Here is a 21,718-nt window from a genome sequence, read left to right on the forward strand (position 1 = left end):
GCGGCGGCCACGCCGCCCCCTTCCCGGCGCGTGACGTCGCCCCTCCCCACGGTCCGGCCACCTGGCTGTGCGTGCTCGGACAAGCCCTTGTGCCTTTCCGGGCCCAGCGCCTCGCCTGCAGGAGGAGCTGCGCTCGAGGCCTGTCCTGGCCCGGCCCGGGTGTCCAGCGAGTGGCCGGCGGCACCGCGAGGCGCAGGGCCGATGCGCCGGCGGGAGGGTGGCGCGGGCCGGATGCGAGGGTGGAGAGCCGTGGGCCGAGGTGCGCCTCGGAGGCCGAGAGAGTCTCAGGCGGCGAGAGCAGCTGGGCGCAGGCCCGGAGACGGGAAGAACTGGCGGTCGCAGCAGGATGTCACTGTGGCCAGTCGCGCGGATGAAGTAGGGCGTGGCTTGGAGGCAGACGTGATCAGCCACGGCGTTGTCAGTAGCTCCGGGTGGCTTTCAGTGTTTAAGGAACCCGCCATTACTCGGCAGCTTGACATTTCAATTCAGATTAATCCGGACTCGTGGTGGCATCAGGGGGTGTCGTTTTAAAAAACAAGTTCTTTCCTTTCTCCCTTGTCCATGGGAGAGGCAAGGGCCTGGCTAGCCCCTGCCTCAGCCCTGATGCTCCATGGCAGTAGCCTGCACTATCTGGGGCCGGCAGAAAGCACCAAGAGGGATAATTACTGCCCTCAGAAACTTGCCTAACTGAGCTCTGTGCAAGGTTGTAGGCGTTCACGAGGAAAGGTTGTGTGTCGACACAGGTGATGACACCTGCTAAGACTTGTCTGAAGATTTCGTAGCTGGGTAGGGCACGGAGGCAGCGCAGCTCTCCCTTTTCGCCAGAGGCTTTTGTTTGCCAGGCAGCTCATGACTTAGTGCTCTCTCGTCCTCTTTCCGCCATCAGAAAGCCGTTTGTGCTCAGTCCCTCTTGGGTTCTGCCTGCCGGCTAGTCTTGAAACACAGTGTCGATCCTGTCTTTCCCCGGTCTCCTTGGCTGTTGTACCAAGTTCAGCATTCCCGTTCCAACTCAAAGCCTCAATGACCTCCAACCTCTTCTTTTTTAAAACCCCAGCAAAAGAATAAACTGCAGATATTGTGACATCTCGAAGGACTAACCCTGCCTCTCAGGGAGCCCCTCCCTCCAGCCCGGGCTGATGCCTTCTCAAGGTCCCCTAAGACCCTGGGATCAGAGACCTAGTCTGTAGATCAGGTCGATCAGGTCCAGGGCCAGGTACTCCACTGTGCTGTAGTCAAAGAACGTTAGGGTTACAGTTGAACTGATCCAGGTTTGAATGACCGTGCCTCACCCACAAGCTTTGTGAACTTGGGGGTGTTATTTACTTTTCTGAGTCTGAAATTTCTTAATTTTCAGCCTCTGCATTGGTTTTCTCCATGCCAGGAGAGTGGGGACATTAATGAAGCGCAGTATCTTAGCAGATGTTCTACTGGGAGCTTTGGAACAGGCCATTGTGGTATCCACCCTGGTTACTGGTTTCCTTATTCTGAATGGCAGAACTAGTTGATAGGATTGTAATAAGAAGAGAAACATTTCTGGCAGAAATGAAACCGGGAGGAAATGTTCTGGAGAAGTGTGCCTGAGCCTTGGAGAAGGGTAATCCATCATGCCCTATAAGCCAGTATGCTCTTGGGCCTCTAGACTTCCTGTCTCTAACAAGCACTAAAAGAGACATGGTTCTAAGGTGCTCAGTGAAGGAATCTAATCTTCAAATATCGGTCTCTTTCAAAAATAGTAAACTGTACTCAAAAGTATGTTTCCATTTTGAGCAAAAGTTTGCAGACGTAAGTTTTTTCAGTCATCATCTGAGTCGGGCTTTTCATCCTTTACCTCCGCCACCCTCTCCAATCCCTCATGCCCATCTACCCTTGGGAAACTGGAGACTTGCAGAGAGGGCTTGATATGGTCTGGTTCACACCTCAAGCCTTTGTTAAGAATTTTAGAGTCAGGCTCAAATCCCAGCTCTCCTGCCATCACTGCCTCACATGGGCAAGTCACGTTACCTCTCTAAGCCTGTGCTCTCACCTGAAAATGAGGTGAATTTTAGGACGACCTCCATCACAGTCCCTGCTTCACAGTAGGCAGAGTCGATGGCTACTGGTTTCCTTTCCTAGAAGTACCACGTTTTCATCCAAGCACAATTTTATTTACCTAGTCTGTCTTACTCCATCGTTATCCTAGTGCGCAAAAAGGTATAAAGTATTTTTAACACACAGTGTTTTATAGTCCTCAGCATCATTACAAAGCCTCATGAAAGAAGAATAACATCTAAATTGCTCACATTCAGCAATTAGGTTGGATGTCGGGCAGCATAGATCTTTGAGTTAGCTTAAGTGTAATAGATAAGACTCAGCAATTTTTAAAGTTGCAGTAGTTCTTCACCTACTTCTTGGTCATGTTTTCATCTCTCAAACTCACCTGCATCCTAATGGCACCGTTGTCATTACTTTGAGGTAGCATTTCTGCTAGTACTCCACGGGAGCAAAGTTTCCTATAATAAATGGCATCATCTGGCCTGGGGAAGAAGCTTGCCGATGAGTTCACTCCCTCCCTCATTCTCTCACTCGCTCATTCACTTACTCCCTTCTGCGGTCACTCTTTCTCCCACTCCGTCACTGCTTACCTCACTCATTCCATTAACTTCCTCACATACTCACTCCCTCATCCCTCACTTGTTCCACCTCTTGTTTTGAGTGTGCTCAGTCTCTTGTTCCTCCCCTTCCTCCCGTCTTCTCTCCCTTATTACCTCTCTCATTGGCTCCCGCATCCCTCACCCATTTACTCTGTATTGGCTGACACTTTGGTTTGCAGCTGACAGGATCTCGTCTCAAATCAGGAAAACCTCTTGCAAGAGGCATGTCTCATAAGGGCTGTGCTGCAGAGTGGGCTCAGGAGCCACTGAGTTTCAGGATCCTCTGGAATGAACAACTTGAATGCCACTATGGTTTTACGTTTCTCTCTGTGTGCTTCTGATTCATTCTTACCCTCTCTCTGCAGACAGGCCTCCTCGTTTTTTTGGTCATGTGTTCATAGTCCAATAATTGAGAAAGAGACACAGTGATGTAGCTTGGATCAGATGACCATCCTGCATCAATCAGCTATGGCCAGGAGGGTGTGATCACATAAAGATATGGTGTCTCCTTAAGTAATCAGATGACAGAGTTCCAGAGACATCCACATACCCATTCTGCTATCCAAGGCAGTGGGCTCTTTGCTGGGAATACATTTTATAAAAACCCTAAACTAAAGCTGCTTGCAGCCAAGTAGTATGAGATGGATGTGACGTTGGTTTTTATAGAACTGTTATTCTATATTGGAGGTTCTGTAGTAAACTAAGGCTTTTCACAGCCAAGTAGTGTGCGATGATAGAGTGACATTGGTTCTGTAGGGATAGAGTTGCATGCTACTAGAGAGTAGGTGGTTAGGTTGGGTCATACACAACTAGCATCTGCCAGCAGTGATGGTTACACAGCCTGGCACTTTATAGGCCTTCTACAGATACATGACCCGGTTGAACTGTTAGGCATTCTGGGGACTAGAGATAGCCTTGGCGTTTTCTAAGAACAAATAGTACGTGCTTTTTCATTGAGGCCGCTTCATCAGAATGCCTTTTTAAATTAGTTATTGAGTTTCATTTACAAAGGAGGAATGAAAAACACCTTGACATTTTTTTAGTTTCAGCAACTTGTCCTATTTTAGAGAATTCAGATGACCAAATTCTAGTTCCCTTTGATAGCTCTCTAAACTGGTTTTAAAAGACTTCAAACAAGACCAATTCATCAGTTTGTTTTATAGCTCATGCGACCTGGCACTAAACTGTTTTTGTTGATCACAAACTCCTTGACTGTAAGTTGAAGATGAAGACGGACTCTTGATCCTTGTTACCAGGCCCGAGAGTCTTTGCCGTGTGCTGCAGGGTTGCCATAGTAGTGGCCTGCAACCTCGCCATAGGTGGTGCCGTGCATCGCATCCTGCAGCGTGCTCTCTTTCAGGCAGAATAAACCAGCCCGATCCTTTTCTGATTCCTCTTAGTTTCCTGTTATACCAGGTGGAATTTCTGTATCTTCTTCCATCCATATCCTTTAAGCTTGCGTGCCTCAGGCTGAATATGGCATTTCATTGTCCTTAATTGCTTCTCTCTATCTTTGCTTGCCCAAACATTTTTTTTAAATTAGATTTTTTATTTTGAGATAATTGTAGTTTCAGTTATAAGAATTAATAGAGAGATCTTAGGTATTGGACTTTTTTCAGCTGGGATAAACTAATAAAATGACCAAATAGAATGAAAAAAGAATGAGAGAGAGATACCCTGTACCCTTGGCCAAGTGTCTCCCAGTGGGAATATTGTCTTACAGAACTGTTGTGTCACAACCCAGATTTTAACATTGATTCAGTCAAGATACAGAGCAGTTCCCCTAATGTTTTGACATACAGCTTCCTTCTCATTATTTTTGTCTTATTCATCACTTAGACTCTTTTCTCCTTGCTTTCGTTACCTATGTATTCATTGACCCAGGGATTTAGCTGAGTCAAGGATCCTACAGGTCTTACCTTCTCTTTAATAGGTTGGCTAAATTCTCATGTTGTCAGAGTTTCTAGGGCTGGCAATTTCTATTCTTGTGGAAATGCTTGCCTAGAACAAACATCATTTCCATGGCTCAAGGTGGCCTTCACGATTCATGTGAAGGCCTGGCCTATCGTGAGCTCTACTCGCCTTCATATCAGGTAGGGCACATGAAGGGGAAGCATGTATGGGGGCTGGTGTGGAACTCAGACTCTGAGACTCCAGAGCCCTACTCAAAGGTACTCTTCTCCCCAAAGGACAGTTCTGCACAGAGGATGTGGACGAGTGCCTGCTGCAGCCCAACGCCTGTCAGAATGGGGGTACCTGTACCAACCGCAATGGCGGCTACGGCTGTGTGTGTGTTAACGGCTGGAGTGGAGACGACTGCAGCGAGAACATCGATGACTGTGCCTTTGCCTCCTGCACTCCGGGCTCCACTTGCGTCGACCGCGTGGCCTCTTTCTCCTGCTTGTGTCCAGAGGGGAAGGCAGGTAAAGGCGGCTGGAGAGTAAGGAAGAGGCGGGGAGCATCCAGAACTCTGCCTCTCTTTCGTCCCAGGAGCTGGGTCCTTTGGGTGACCATCTGTAGGAGTAGATTGCTCAGGACTCTTCGGGAAATGTAATCTGCCAGCCAAAGTGCTATGCAGTTAGGCTTCTTCCTTAGGACTTTGGCTCTCGTCTCAACTCTGTGAACTTCAGGTTTTCACTCCAAATAAGGAAATACTACTGTTAGTAACTACTATCTTTGAAGCATCTGCTGAAATCCTTAAGATCTGAGACTGAAAAGCACCTCAGATATTAAGGCAAAATGACTAACAAATTGACTCGTAGGCTTCATTTTAGGAAGAAATAACCCGTCTTCTCAGAAGGAGTTGGCAGAAGAGAAGCATTCAAGTGCCTTTCAGCCTTCGATGTCTATGAAAATATTCCTGTAAGGGAATATTTTTATGGACTACAAAGTTAACATTGCTCTAACCTCTCAGCTTAATAGTCACCTACTACTAGTTCTAGGAGTAGGAGAGCAGCGTAGGAAGGAAGATGATGGGATAAGATAGTTTAGCTGGGAGAACTTTACGCCCAGCAGTTTTGAAATGTTCACGTATCAGTGCCGCTCCAAAAGCCCCACCTCTAGCTTTGTAAAAGAAGCCTTAGTAACTTGCTCTCAAGTTAATTGCAGACTGGAAAATCCAGTTCCCATGTGAACTACACAAAAGCAGGAAGCCCAGCTTAACCAGAGATCTGGGGGCACCTGAGCCAGGAATGTTGATGCTATTAAAAGGCTGCTCTAGTAAAGGTCGATGATATTCGGTTGCTTTTTTCTTCAAAGACTAGTGAAATGTTGGTGACCCCATGATAATTAGGTAGCATAATTTGGGGGAAATAGGATGCCAGATAAAATACAGGATGCATAGAATGTTTGAGACAGACTTATGCTAAAACATTATTTCTTGTTTCTCTTGTTTGTATCTGGGTATCTTCTTTTTTACTAAATCTGGCACACTCTCCGTAGGATACCTCCATTTTCCTGTCTCCCTCTTCTTATTTTCTGGCCTGTAGATGTCTCTGCCCTAGAGGAGAGGCCTGGCTGAAGTCTCAGGGTCAGAGCACTAGGCCTGTCTGAGGCAGCTAGCTTCTTGGTTGATGCCTACCGCATGTCTCCAAGGTAGGACCAGGCAAAGAGGAAGTTGCTTAAAATCTCCATGTTGGATTTCAAGGAGCTGATCATAAAGGCTTTTCTTTTTTGGTGAAAGAGAAAGCTCTTCCCCAAGTGAGGAATATTTTCTCTTAGTTCTCTTTGCCTCATCCTGTGACAGGTCTCCTGTGCCATCTGGATGATGCCTGCATCAGCAATCCTTGCCACAAGGGTGCACTTTGTGATACCAACCCCCTGAATGGGCAGTATATTTGCACCTGCCCGCAAGGCTACAAAGGGGCTGACTGCACAGAAGATGTGGATGAGTGTGCCCTGGGTGAGTTTGCAGAACTGTCCCTATTCCTTGGAGTGTTTATCGAGCTCAACCAATGTTTAAACTGGAGCACATTTTACTCCAGAGGTATGTTACACCCAAACCTCAGATTTCTACTGTTGCATGCCCAATGTTTTCAAGTATCCCTTTCAGCATAACCGTAACTATTCTGGGAATTAACTATATGAAAAGTCTGTACTAGATTCTTAATGTTGAAGCCCTACCTCAATGACAGTTGGACAGAAACTGAAATAGCAGAAATGCACAAGAGTTGAGATAAGTCTTATTTCTTTTTTTAATTTAAGGAATAAAATAGAAAATTGAGAGTGAGATTGTTGAAGTCCTGGTCTTGATGTTGTAACCATCAGATACTCTTCTGTGGACCACATTTGTAGAAACTCTTTCAAGTGCTTTGATCTCAGTAGTTGGTGCTTGTGTCTTCCAGCCAATAGCAATCCTTGTGAGCATGCAGGAAAATGTGTGAACACAGATGGTGACTTCTACTGCGAATGTCTGAATGGCTATGGAGGACCTCGTTGTGAGATGGACATCAATGAGTGCCACTCAGACCCCTGCCAGAATGATGCCACCTGTCTGGATAAGATTGGAGGCTTCACATGTCTGTGCATGCCGGGTGAGTGGGCCTATCAGGATGTGGAGTCTAGAGAGGAGGAACTGCACTGCTCTTCTCTTACTGGAGTACTCAGTGCACTGTAATAATCCTGTGAGCTCTGAAAGCATTTAATTCCCTATGCTGACTGGGGACTAGAGAAAGTCAGGATTATCAGACAAACCCCTTTCTTGAAGAGTAAAGCAGTGCTAGGAGTCTTAGAGCCATGTAGATCAAATTAAACAAGCCTATTGTGTCAAAATCTAGATGCATATAATAGGAAATTTCAGAAATGATTTACTATAAAAATCCTTTAAATAGGAATTTTTCCTTCAACCTGATATATTACAAATACCAGCCATTCCATTTATAGAAATAAATTTTACCCATAACTAGATAGCAGCTTGCCATTTATAAAAGTGAGGCATATGCTTAGCTGTATTTTGGAGTTCTTCTGGAGAGACCATGTCTTGCATCCTTAGAGGATACAGCCAGATCCAGCTTGAAATGCCCAATGCTGGTTGCTCTGCCTGATTAAGGATGCCAGCCACTCTAGCCTTGGAAGGCCTTCCTGACCTTGACTTGCACTCGGAGGTCACCAACAGCTTGAGTTCAGCTGGTCTTTAGGAACACAGAGGGGGGACACTGTAGGCCTGGCATGATATAAAAAGTATGGATAGATCATGGAAAATGCAGAGCAGTTCTTGTTGACATGCTGGGCCTTAACCAGTCTTTGGGGGTAACTTCTTCCCCCGCTTCACAGTGACGTGGACACCTCACAGTATTCCCTGTCTTGCCAGGGCTTGGAGTGAGTAGTTCCCATCATGGCAGTGTCCCTTTTTTCTTTGCAGAAATGTTCATGCTCACAGAGGATGTAGCACTTTTTGCAAATGTGTGCTTTCTTAGCCGAAACGTGGCTTTCTTTCCTTCTAAGCCACTTGTGTGGTCCATTTTGTTCAGGTTTCAAAGGTGTGTATTGTGAATTGGAGATAAATGAATGTCAGAGCAACCCTTGTGTGAACAACGGACAGTGTGTGGATAAAGTTAACCGCTTCCAGTGTCTGTGTCCACCGGGTAAGTGCCCACTACCCGCTGCTGTTCTCTGTGAGAGCACAAAGCTGACCGACCACAGGGAAGGGAGGAGGGAGAGGACGTGTGTGGGCTGTGCATGAGGAAGTCATTAAAGTGAGTGCTTGGCGATAGGAGTGTGTGTGTACACAAATGGGAATTTGTTTTCGCTAGCATCTCTTCCAAATCCTGTGTGACCAGAAGTCCAAGTCTGTTCTCGAATGGCCCATGACCTCTCTGTCTGTGTATATCTTTCAGAAGGCTCCTACCTCACAGAAGCCTTAGTTGGGCCATTCGGGGTTTTCTCCTTTTTTTCCCCCTGTGGGTCATATTCTTGAAAGGCCCTCTGTGAAATTATTATTTTTAGACATTTCACCCCATGAGTTCAGAAACAGAACACATCCATTTTTTCTGAGATCCTCTGTCTCTCCTTTTACTCCCCAAGCTGTTGCTGAAGATATGCCAAACTGTCTGCTGTAGATGATAGCCGCTCCCACTGTTTCTTCAGAGGAAAGGTTTCTGTTGGCCTCTGAAGCTGCAGTTACTTGTTGGGGGGTTCTGCCTATAGCATTTCAGTTCCTCCTTGCTTCATTTAGAAGTGAAATCTGTGCTGTGAAGAAACCGGGGTGGAGACACACCACAAATGCCTCTGATGCCTTGAGCGTCCAGTTATTCCAGTTACCTGTTGGGGAGACAAGATCTATGCTTGTTGACACACTGGCACAACTCCACCAGTGACCTAACTTATACCTCCTTTGACTTCATTCTCATGATAAAGGACGACACAGAAAAATCTTTGACTTGTATCATCGCTGTGTTTTTTAAAGGTTTTACCGGGCCAGTTTGTCAGATTGATATTGATGACTGTTCCAGTACTCCGTGTCTGAATGGGGCAAAGTGTATTGATCATCCAAATGGCTATGAATGCCAATGTGCCACAGGTAAGATTCTTCTTACTCTCCTTTTTTTTTTAAAAGTTAGCGTCTCACTCTGTCCCCCAGGCTGGAGTGCAGTGGTACACTCACAGCCACCCCAGCATCAACCCGCTGGGCTCAGACGATCCTTCCACCTCTGCCTTCCAAGTAGCCAGAACTACAGGTGCACTCTACCACGCCCGGCTAATTTTTGGATATATTGTAGAGACAAGGTCTCACCAAGCTGCCCAGGCTGGCCTCGAACCCCTGGGCTCAGGTAATCCTCTCACCTCGGCCTCCCGAAGTGCTGGAATTATAGGCTTGAGCCACTGTGCCTGGCCTCTTCTTACTTTTCATCCTCCTAATGGGTCCATGTGAACACAAGAAAGTAACTATTCCTGTCTTCTGCTAGGTGCTCTCCCAGGCCAGTTCACTCTCAGGAGCTACTGTGTGTTTACTGAAAGCTCCTTTCTTCCAGCAGATTTTTTGCCGCTCTTATTGTTTCTTTCGGCAACACCTGCCTCCTTTAGCCACAACAGTGGCCTGGCCTGGATTTTTCCATTTTGTGTCTGTGTCTTTCTGGGACAGATTTTGGCAGCAACGAGTTTCCAGCTGGCTTGATTTACTCCTTTAGCAAAGAGAAGAATTCCAGTTAAAAGCTATTTTTCACTGGAGCTTCTCAACAGGAGGCCTGCCTCTGTGTTCCTTGTAACAGTCACTAAGAAAAGGCCCAGATATTTAAGGGTTGAATGTGTGCAAGTGCAGAGGTTTTGCATAAAAGGTGCCTTTAATGCTATTGAGAGTCAGGTGTGTAAATGACAGGAGAGAAAGCTCTAACTGGGAGAGTTTGGGCTGTCTTAGTTGTCATCTGCTACTAGATTCAAAAAGGTTCTATTCACAAACATTCTACATTTCTGGGTGTACAGTTCTCACTTGGGAGTGCATTTTAATAAACCAAACATTTCCCATTATGCATTTCCTTCTACATCAACCAATATTGTAGAGAAGGGCTAGAAATTATTATAAGGTGAACTTCTTTGTTATCTATTTGAGAAAAAGATTGTCATTATAATTTGAGACATCTTATTTTAGAAAATGAATTTTTAGAGGATTATAGACATCAGGCATGTGATTTCTTTCTGAACACAGAAAAACAAATTTAGTCATAAAAATCAGTACAGAAAGTTAACATTCTATTATTAGACCTACTTAGATTAGACCAACTCAGATTAGCCGTTGAGCTTCCTTTTCTTTTTACAAATAGTTGTTGTTTGTTGGAGACAACTATTCTATGCTTTGTCTTCTCCTGGCCAGTTTATTTTTACAGAGGATTGAGCTTCATTAGAAAGAGATTAGAAATCTGTAACTCATGTTTAAAAGGAAAGAGAGGCCAACTGGAGCCTTTTAGGAAAAGATGTAATGTTAGTCTATTTAAGCCTTGAAGAAAGGAACTCTTGTCTCCTTTTCTTTCAAATGCTCACAACTGGTTTATTCATTTAAAAAGAAGTATTTATTAAAAACTACTATGTATATATGCATAGTATCATGAAGGGAGTGAGGGAAATAAAAAAGGTTCTCTGTCCTCCAAAGTTAGACTTGGGAAGTTAAGACACATGAAACCATTAGCCTGTATATTAAGCTTGAGAGGAAAGGATTATAGAAATAGAAATAAATATATTTAAAGTATAGAAATAAATATAAAGAAAAATGCTTTGAGGTATTTCAACCCAAAGCCCAACCAGAAATGAAGATGCCATTAAAAGATCTCTCCACTATCGATTTGTTACAAAGGTATTTCAGTTCTAAAATTTGATTTGGAAATCTTTAACTACAACTCTCCAGGCTTGCAAGAATAGAAACAATGCAAATAATTTCCATTGCTCAAGACCAACACTTTTATTTGACCACACATGGAGTGTGTTGGGTGTATGGATGTAGCTATGCTTGTAGTCAGATCTGCCTTGGTTTTTGAAACTTGGTAACATTGCTTCCAAAGGTTTCACTGGTGTGTTGTGTGAGGAGAACATCGACAACTGTGACCCTGATCCTTGCCACCATGGCCAGTGCCAAGATGGTATTGATTCCTACACCTGCATCTGCAATCCTGGGTACATGGGTGCCATCTGCAGTGACCAGATTGATGAATGCTATAGCAGCCCTTGCCTGCACGATGGTCGCTGCATTGACCTGGTCAATGGCTACCAGTGCAACTGCCAGCCAGGCACATCAGGTAAGCCCACTCTGCCGATGTTTGGCTCGGGGTTTTCTCTGTTTCTCAAACCAGGTTACACAGACGTTTCAGACTGTTGGCACATGCTCAGATGCCTAAAAAAGGGCCCTGATTTGAGAGGCACAGCCAAAGGCACCACCATAAATATCTGAAAGGCAGTTGGCCCTCGCAGTGGATAATTTTGTAAAGCTGATGAGTTTGTGTATATGCGGTTTTGGTTGAATGGACGCACGTCACTTCAAACGTTGAAATTATTATTTAAAATTGAAAACCCTCTCACCTTTGTGACTTGATTTGATTTTGTTTTTCTTTAATTTCCCATCTTACCGAGGTTAGTTAATTTCGTCCCTCCATCTGTACAGACACCCTCCCTGGCTCCCTCCCTCCCTTATCCCTTTTTTCCTCCTTCCCGCCCTCCCTCCCTCCCTGTGCCTCTTCCCTCCTGTCTCTCTGCCTCCCTTCCTTCTTTGTCTCTTTTCTCTTCCACAGTTCAATCTCAGTGTAACACTTTTCTGCTGCCGCCTGTTCCTGATGGGGCCTTAGGCGTCTTGGGAGAGATTCTAAGGGAAAGGAAATACCTTGCAGCACAATACAGTAATTGTACAGTAGAATGCGAAACCACCATTTCCTGTCCTCAGAGTTCACTGCTGTTCCCTGACCCTGGTTGAATGACTGCCTATTAGTTGTGAGGGCATGTTGTTCCATGTTGGGGGGACTTTGAACGACTTTCTCAGGCAGCAGGTTCTCCCAGGTTTCAGTGGATTCTGTTTTAATTGTTAGATGAATGAGTTTGCTCACAACTCTGGTTAATGGACAGAGAAGCACTATGTCCTCGATCAAAGGAAAATGTTTTAGTGGACGATTAACCAATGTGTTCCTTCTTTAGAGGGAACCTGCCAATAAACGAGAGCGATTTGTTGAAAACTCAGTCTGGACTTAAGGAAAATGACCTATGAAGGGGGCAGAGGTGGGGAAGGTAGTTAGCTGCCCTCATTGTTGTTGTTGTTGTTATTTCCAAATGCATTTCTTCAACCTGTCAAAGCCCTGGTCTTCATCCAGGGCCTCACACATGCCAAGTTTGAAAACAAAGTCCTTTTTTAATTGCTTGAACATACGAAAAACATCCCATGCCATCACAGCTGAAAATGTCTCCCACCCCCCACATTTAGATAACTCTCTAAAAGGGCTGAATAGATCTTTGTGAAAAACTTCCAAATGCGGTTTGCTTCCCTGCTGTTCCCCAGACATGAGAATTTGCAGTGTGAAAAGAAATTTGAGAGATTTACAAGCACTTGAATGGATGTTTTTAGAACAGAGGGGCTGTTTTAGGTTTTGCTATCATTCTTATCATAACAAACATACTGGAGACCCAGGTGCATGATGGGTTGGCAAGCACTTTGTTTTCTCTGGGATTATATCATTATAACAGGATGTATCAGGTGTATTTTCTGTGGAGGAAAGAGAAGGCATGGTCTAAGTAGCTGTCACTGAGAAGGCAAGGAGTCAATGTGAGGGGTCTGCAGGCAGTGTGGAAAGGAAGGCCCCAAATCTCCCAGAACCTGCTGAAAACATTCCTGTTTTGGGAATTAAAGCAAGAGATACAGACAACATAAATGTTGGCCTGTAATGGATGGAGAAAGAGCTGGCATGTAACAGTGACCTGGGTGGAAAGTCCCTTAACTGAGGCATTATGAATAGACTCTCCAAGTTCTAGAGTAAGAATTCCTTATTCATTTATAATATGGTCTAGTTGGTAGTTTGGTGTTTGGATAAGGGTATGGATGGATGGGAGATTTCACAATTTGCTAGCTAAAACTGTGGTATTCACTCACTGGGTAAGTGAGATATACTACCTAGAGTCACTTCCAGTGTCTTCTCTCATCTGCGCTTTTATGATGGCAAACTGTCTTAACTAAATTTCTTTGGGTTTCAAGTAACAGAAGCCAACTTGAGCTCGCTTAAGGAATTATTTGCAAACAAATAACAGCAAAACAAAGAAACAAAGAATTTAGTGAAAGCATCCAGAAGCCTCTTACAGATTCCAAGCAGTTGAATAATAAGGCTTTGGAGAAAATAGCAGGAAGCAGAATAGTTTGTAGATCAGGGGTTACACAGTTCACATTTCAACACTGCAGTGAGAGAATCTCATTGGTCCAGCTTGATCCAGGTGTCTGTTCCTGCTCAAATAAACCATCACAGGGGGTTGGAGTCACATTGGATCACCAGGGCTTCATGGGGTAGAGGGCTGCCTTCGTGGACTGAGGGTAAAGGGGACTGTCAGCCAAGAGCTAGAAATATCTCCTAAAGGTATCCACTTGTCTGTGAGGAACACAGAGATCCTTTCGTCATTTATGGCAAGCGAGGCGGTATAGCCTCACCAAGCATAGGACAGTATGGCCTGGTGGCAAGAGTATGGAGCTGTGGAGCCAGAGAGACAGCTGTCCTGCTCTAACTGTGCTACTGTGCAGGCCAACTTTGTCATCTACTTAAAAGGAGGGTAACACGGCCTGATGCACAGATTGGATGAGAGAATTTGAGAAAACTTATATAAAGCAGGAGGTAGAGTGATCTGTACTTCATAATAGCTCAGCAAGTTATTCCTCTTGTAATTGTGATTAGTAAACGTTAATACAAACTGTGAGTGAATCACAAGCTTGGCATTTTATCCCGGATATTTTGTTATCATTTATCTTTATTACCAGGTTTTGTTTTTAGTCTTTTTCAACTATCAACATAGTCTGTGATACTCAGAAAGCATCGCTAAATTCATATAAAATAGTAAAATATGAGAATTTTTATAAATAATATTAATAATAATGATTGATAACCCCTACTTTTAGTTATCCATTTTCACAACTGTACTTTTGTTAAAATGGGCAATCTCTTCCATTAGTCTGGGTAATAGAACAGGAATAAGACAGCTTACCTTAGGAGGAAGTTGCCAGACTCTTTTAAGATTTATCCTGAACTTTAGTCCATAACACCAACAGTCAGTGTCAAGCTTACAGTGATGGATACCAGTTCCAAAATTCTAATTTTTTTTTTTTTTTGAAAGCTCAAATTTTATCTTTGGCACGAAATACTTCATGTGCTTTCCTCAAAATATCAGGTTTATTCTTTTCACTTAATATTTGCCAAATACTCAATTCTCATTAACCCTGGGATGTCTTGTCATTTGCTTTTTCAATTAAAATGAGGTTCCATGAAGAAAGCAGCTATGTCAGTTCAAAGCTCAAAAGCAGGATTGCTTTTCCTGGAGACAATTCTCATACCTGGCATGCCACAGAGATGCTTAACGTGTACTTGTCATTTCATCACATGGAGTAGTAGGCAACTATTCAAGATTCCAGATTTAATAAAATTGTCAAGTTAATCATTTTAACTGATTCACCAGTTCCATCCTTGAGTGACACTGGCGTTTTTGCTTGTTTGCTTCACCATGGGCATGTGGTAAGGAATAGATTGACTGCCAGTACAGCTTGCTGCCACTGCCCTGATTCATGCTGATGCCACCAGCTTTACACTGTTGTCTTTGCACTATCCGTGTGATTGTCACCACAGTGAAAAGGGAAAAATCATAGCTGCACATGATTAATAAAGACCTTTGGACCTAAACACCCCCCTGAAAGAGGCTGTGGACTACAGTTGGAGAACTGCTAATTTATCCTGTCGAGGGTTGACTGGATTTGCCTTAGATTTCTTAACACACAATCACAAGCAGAAAGCCTTGTTATTCTGTGGTAATGTTGAGTGTTTCTCTGGTTTTCTCTTGCAGGGGTTAACTGTGAAATTAACTTTGATGACTGTGCAAGTAACCCCTGTGTCCATGGAGTCTGCATGGATGGCATTAATCGGTACAGTTGTGTCTGCTCATCGGGATTTACAGGTAAGGGTCTTTTGTGGGGAGGCTCCTCTTTCATCACCGTCACTTTGGGAAAATGGCATCCAAGAGAAAATTGCTTTCCAAGTGTCTCCTGTTTCTTTGTCTCTTTGGGAAGCTAGAAGTCTGGGATAAGTTTTCTGCTCACCAGGCTTTTCCTAAACTGAAACATGACACTTTTCATTAATTAGATCACGTGTTTATTGCTACCAGAAAATAATTCCTAGACACACCATAGGTTTCCATTGCTTTGCTTGAGTTATATTGCTTCCAAAGCCGCCTTTATTTTTCCATAGGTAGTAGTCAATGCCTTCTGTAAAGCCATACCCAAGGCAAAATTCTCTGAAAATACTAAGTGCTTGTTTCTAAGTACTTCTTCTTCTGGTAGATTGTTAGATGAGGCCAAAAGTTGGGGGAACCACCCTCATTTGGGTAGCATGATTGTGTGTTAAGAAATCTAAGGCAAATCTTCCTCATTTGGCCAGGAGGAAGACAGTAAATGGCTAAAATAATTTTGAGTGTAATTCTTACAGTATAAATAGAGCATTTACGCATGCACACGTGTGCATGCACACACATACACAAACACACATATATCTGTCTTTTATTTATTTGTCACTATTACTTTTACCTTTTACCCTTCTCATCAGAAAATGCTAGAAGTTACTCCTGTGGAAACCTGGGGCCCCTCACTGACACACCTGAGTTTGCTGTTGACACTATCAGAGAGCACACATTGTGTGTTTCTGTTCCTTCTGGACACTACCACACACAAGCAGCCACAAACATATTATTACCCTTTAATAATTTCCATGTGGTCATTTGCACTCTGTGTGAAAAAAAACTTTGGAGCTTTTGACAGCACCTGCAAAAGGCCTCCAGAGCCAAGTGAAGTGAATGTCTGCCATTCGCTTGCCAGGAGCGTACATTGCTCTCTATTTCACTAGCATTTCTCCTGCCTGTCGTGATTGTGAACATTAGAAAGGAAAGCATGTGGCCCAAGTGGGGCCTGTTCAGTGAGAGGTCACTGAGAAGACAGGTATGACGAAAACTTCTATGCCCCATGCCCAGTGCTGGAGTGGTCACCTGATGTTCTTCTGAGTCCTAAAACTTACTGCTCCAAGATCAAGTGGCAGTCAAGTGAATACACAAAAATCCCTGCTATAGGATTAGAAATGCATCGTCATTAAATGAGTAATGCAAAGAGAATAGCTAGCATTTATGAAGGATTTATTTTGAGCTGGTCACTAAATTAAATGCCTAATCTCAGTTGTCACTGCCATTATTGTTCCTGTGGAATTGATGAGAAGGCAAATGTGGAGCACTCAGAGAGGTTAAGTTATGTTACCAGTGCACAGCAGCCAGGGTTCTCAGTGCTCTGCCCCCGGGGCCCATCCTCATTCCCACAACACACTGAGCAGCCTAAGTAGGTGCCGGTCACAGGGTTTTTCGGTTTTTGTTTTGTGGACTTATGTAAGTCTTCTGAACTTTTTCTTTTTTTTTCTTTTTTTAGAAATGCCAGGAAATCATGTTCTCTCTTTTAACATTCAGCAAACCAGGAGAGCAAAGAAGGAAGGACATTAGCTAAAAATATTCTAAAATAAATGTAAGGTGTAACATGAACTCAATAACCAAGAAACGGAATGTTTTTGTTGCTAGGTGGTACCCTCTTCTGGGAACTGTTCTCTATGTCTAAGATGGTTATTTTTTAATCAGCTGCTAAAAATATCAGAGATGACTGTGGTATATACTCATGAGCAGTAAATATGAGGAGTGTTATGCTTTCTCTTGTTTTATTTTATTTTTTCTTGCCATTCTAATAACAGGTTTGACATATTTAAGGGAGTTTTTTGTTTGTTTGTTTGTTTGTTTGTAGACTAAGTTCTCTGTTCTCCCAGGACCTCTTTAAATGGGAGAAAGTAAGGAATTATGTGATATTTCTAAAACTGCTTTTCAGTTTTACAAAGCATCTTTATATCCATTATCCTTCTGAATTCTTTTAACAGTCCAGAAAGAAAGTTCTATCCCCATTTAACAAATAAGGCAGCTAAGAGACTGAGCTTGATGTATGCTTGTGGCTTCAGCTACTGAGTCACACAGTGAGGATTGGTGAGTTCCCAGAAGTCAGGGACCTCCTTCATTCATCTTTATAGCAAGTCTCTAAAGCAGCGAGTAGCACAGAGGAAATGGTAAATGTTGCCGAGTGAATGAATGAATGAATGAGACTCAAGCATAGCACTTTTGCTACCCTACTCCAGACTGGAGTGTGGCCTATACCGTGCTTTCGTTCGTTAAGCACCAATTTATTGAGCACCTAGAGAGTAAGAAACATTGAGTAACTTCTCATTCCCGTAGTCACTCAGCCCATCAGTGTGCCTGGCCTTGCACGGTCTACTTCTGATGCCAGGTAGAAACTCCGGAGGGTGTGACTTTGCTGGTAGAAAACTGTCAATCAATACAGTAGATCACTCAAGGAGACACTCAATACGTTCAGATAAAGATGGCTTGAAAATTTATACTGCAGAGTGCTTAAAAACATGAAGAAAACTTGGAAGGAACAGCTTCTGAGAAGATAGCTCCAAAAAAAGACCAGCATGAAAAAGGCTTTTTCTCCTCTCTTCCTCCACTGCACGGCAGACCGAGGCTAGCTCCGTAGTTGAAGAGCTCTGGTTCATATCTTGGTGCCAGTGGCAAGAATCAGTGGACAAGGCCAAGGAAATATTATTTCATTTTTTATTTTTACTTTTTATTTTAAAGATGTGGGGCACAGTTCAGAATTATGTCGACAAGTGGTCATCGCATAGGTAAAGTTTGGTCCCAACTTGGCCTGGTTTGCAATCAGGCCCCCTTATTCATGTTGTGTCCCCTGGCTAGTGCTAATCCCTTTCTTGTAGTATTATGGTAAATGTTCAGGGTCCGCTTATGAATGAGAACGTGTGGTACTTGGTTCTTTGCTTCTGTGATAGATCACTGAGTATGGTAGACTCTAAATCCGTCCAAATTGCTGTGACGTCCATATGTTTGTCCTTCTTTTTGGCTGTGTAATATTCCATTGTGTATATGTGCCATATTTTTAAAATCCAGTTCTGTTTTGATGGGCAGCACAGTTGGGTCCATATTTTTGCTATTGTGAATAGTGCTGCAATAAACATGCATGCACAGGTATCTTTTTTGTAGAATGATCTGAGTTCCTCTAGGTATATTCCCAGTAGGGGGATTGCTGGGTCATATGGAAGGTCAGTTTCTAGTTCTTTCAGAAACCACCACAGTGTCTTCCAAAGAGGTTGCACTAGTTTGCATTCCTACCAGCAATGTAGAAGCGTTCCTTTTTCTCCGCATCCTCACCAGCATCTGTTGTTGATTGTTTTATTAATGATGACCATTCTTACAGGGGTTAGGTGGTATCTCAGTGTGGTTTTGATTTGCATTCCTCTGATGATGAGTGAGGCTGAGCACTTTTTCATGTCTCTGTTGGCTGCCTGTCTATCTTCTTTTGAGACGTGCCTTTTCATGTCTTTTACCCACTTTTTAGTGGGGTTGTTTTTTTTCCTTTTGGCACGTTTGAGTTCCTTGTAGATCTGGGATATTAGGTCTTTGTCAGATATACAGTTGGCAAATATTTTTTCCCATTCTGTGGGTTGTCTCCCTGTTCACTTGATGGTTTCTTTTGCTTTGTAGAAACCATTAGTTTGATGAGGTTCCACTTGTCTTATTTCTTATGGTATGGGCCTTTAGGATTCTGAATAGGAATTGGTTGCCAGTTTCCATAAGGGTGTCTCCTGCATTTTCTAAGATTCCTATAGTTGGAAGTTTTACATTTAGGCCTTTTGTCCATTTAGAGTTAATTTTTGTGTATGGTGATAGGTACAGGTCCTATTTCAATCTTCTGCATGTGGCCAGCCAGTTTTTCCAGCACCATTTACCGAATAGGTTCTCCTTTCCCCAGTGGTTGTTGGTGTAGGCTTTGTCAAAGATGAGTTGGTTGAGAAATTGAGATTTTGCATCCAGAATCTCAGTCCTGTTCTGTTGGTGTATATACCTATTCTTGTACCAATACTAGACTGTTTTGATTATTATAGGCTTATAGTAAAGTTTGAAGTCTGAAAGTGTAATGCCTCCTGCTTTGTTTCTTTTGCTGAGGATTGTTTTGGGTACTTGTTGTCATTTATGTTTCCATATGAATTTCTGTATTGTCATTTCCAGGTCTGAGAAGAATGATGCTGGTAATTTAATGAGTATTGAGTTGAATCTGTAGATTGCCTTTGGTAGGATGGACATCTTAACAATGTTGATTCTTCCTATCCATGAATATGGAATATTTTTCCATATATTTGTGTCTTCTTGTATTTCTTTGAGCAATGTTTTATAGTTTTTATTATAAAGATACTTCACTTCTCTGGTCAGGAAGATGCCATGGTATTTTTTCTTCTTCTTTTTTGTGGCTGTTGTGAATTAGATTGTGCATTTTATTTGATTCTCGGCCTGCTTGTTGTTGGTATATAAGAATGCAAATGTCTTTTGCACATTTATTTTGTACTCCAAGACTTTGCCAAAGTCCTTTATCAGTGAAAGCAGGTTTTTGACAGATTCTCTTGGGTTTTTGCGGTATAGGATCATATCATCAGCTAAGAAGGATAACTTAACTTCCCCTTTTCCTATTTGGATATGCTGATTTCCTTCTCTTGTCTAATTGCTCTAGCTAGGACTTCCAATACAGTATTGGACAAGAAAGGTGAGAGTGGACAGCCTTGTCTTGTTCTGGTTTTCAAGGGAAATATTTCTCGTTTCTGTCTGTTTAGCAATATGCTCGCTGTGGGTTTAGATGGCACTACTGTTGAGAGGTATGTTTCCTCTATGCCTACGTGTTCAAGGGTTTTTAACAAGAAGGGATGTTGGATTTTATTAAAAGCCTTTTCTGCACCTAATGATATAATCACGTGGTTCTTGTTTTTACATCTTTTGATGTGTATTTAATTACATTTATGGTCTTGTGGATGTTGAACCAATCCTGCGTCCTGGGGTTGACACCTAGTTGGTCATGGTGGATGATTTTTGAGATGTGTTATAGGATCCAATTTGCTAGAATCTTGTTGAGAATTTTTGCATCTAAGTTCATTAGGGATATTGGCCTGTAGTTCTCTTCTTTACCTGGTTTTGGTATTAGTGTAATGCTAGTATCATAAAATGATTTGGGGAGAATTCCGTCTTTCTCAATTGCCTGAAATACTTTCACTAGGATTGATACTATCCTATTGTACATTTTGTAGAATTCTGCTGGAAAGTCGTCTGGTCCAGGGATTTTTTTTTTTTTGTAGACAGTTTTCTTAGGATGGAGTCAATTTCCTGGATTGTTATTGGTCTGTTTAGTGCTTCATTTTCTTCTTGTTTCAACCTTGGGAGGTCATATGATGTCAGAAAGTCCTCCATTTCATTTAGGTTATCAAGCTGGTTTCCATACAGGTATGCATAGTAATCTCTGATAATCTTTTGTATTTCTTGAGGTTAGTTGTGATTTGATCTTTTGCATTTCTGATTGTGTTTACTTGGATTTTTTCTCTTTTTCTTGGTCATTCTGGCTACGGGTCCATCAATCTTGTTTAATCTTTCAAAGAACTGGCTTTTTGTTTTCTTGATTTTTTTTCTATGATATTTTTTCTTTTATGTCCCGTATTTGGGTTTTTACTTTGGTGATCTGGATTCATCTGCTAAAGTTAGGGTTTTGGTGGTCTTGTCTTCCTAACTCCCTTAGGTGACTTGTTTGGCTGTTAACTCTTGACCTTTCCATTTTCTTGACTTGCATTCGTAGAGATATAAATTCCCCTCTTGGAACTGTTTTCATGGCATACCAGAGGTTTTGGTAGGATGTTTCTTCATTTTCATTTGTTTCCAGGAGTCTTTTAATTTCTGTTTTGTTTTCTGTGTAGACTCAGTAGTCATTCAGCATCATGCTGTCTAGTGTCCATACCTTCTTGGGTTTGGGGGAAATTTTGTTGGTGTTGATATTTATTTTTATTCCACCGTGGTCTGTGAAGGCTCATGGCAATATTTCGATCTCATGAAATTTATTTTGCTTTATTTATTGTCTAGGATGTCTTTGATCTTGGAGAATATTCCATGTGGTGATGAGTAGAATGTATATTCTGTGGGTGTTGGATGGAGTATTCTGTAGGTATCAAGTCCATTTGGTCAAGCATCAAGTTAAAGTTCTGGATCTCCTTGTTTATTTTTTTGCCTCGATGATCTATCTAGGGTTGTTAGTGGAGTATTTAAGTCCCCAGCTATGATAGTGTTAGAGTCAATAGCTTATTTTGTTTACTTAGCAGTTGCTTTATAAATGCTGGTGCTTCTGTGTTGGTTGCATATATGTTTAGGGTGGCTATTTCTTGTTGATGGATTGAACCTTTTATCATTAGGTAGTGTCCTTTTGTATCTTTTTAAATTTTTGATAGCTTAAAGGTTTTGTCTGATATTAAGATAGCAACTCCTGC

The 21,718-nt window shown here is 42.6% G+C and overlaps 1 protein-coding gene across 1 annotated transcript in view; it reads left to right on the top strand.

Annotated features, from left to right (window-relative positions):
* NOTCH2 (notch 2) overlaps positions 1 to 21,718 on the top strand; it is a 114,473-nt gene that overhangs the window by 49,359 nt on the left and 43,396 nt on the right. The window contains exons 6-12 of the mRNA XM_021707438.1: positions 4,820 to 5,053; positions 6,376 to 6,531; positions 6,974 to 7,162; positions 8,099 to 8,212; positions 9,034 to 9,147; positions 11,117 to 11,350; positions 15,126 to 15,236. Of these exons, the coding sequence (XP_021563113.1) occupies positions 4,820 to 5,053; positions 6,376 to 6,531; positions 6,974 to 7,162; positions 8,099 to 8,212; positions 9,034 to 9,147; positions 11,117 to 11,350; positions 15,126 to 15,236 (1,152 nt within the window). The remainder of the gene's footprint in view (positions 1 to 4,819; positions 5,054 to 6,375; positions 6,532 to 6,973; positions 7,163 to 8,098; positions 8,213 to 9,033; positions 9,148 to 11,116; positions 11,351 to 15,125; positions 15,237 to 21,718) is intronic.

This window comes from Carlito syrichta, unplaced genomic scaffold (genome assembly GCF_000164805.1).
Source record: "Carlito syrichta isolate Samal-C Ts95f unplaced genomic scaffold, Tarsius_syrichta-2.0.1 Scaffold117954, whole genome shotgun sequence".
In the NCBI taxonomy this organism is placed as follows: Eukaryota; Metazoa; Chordata; class Mammalia; order Primates; family Tarsiidae; genus Carlito; species Carlito syrichta.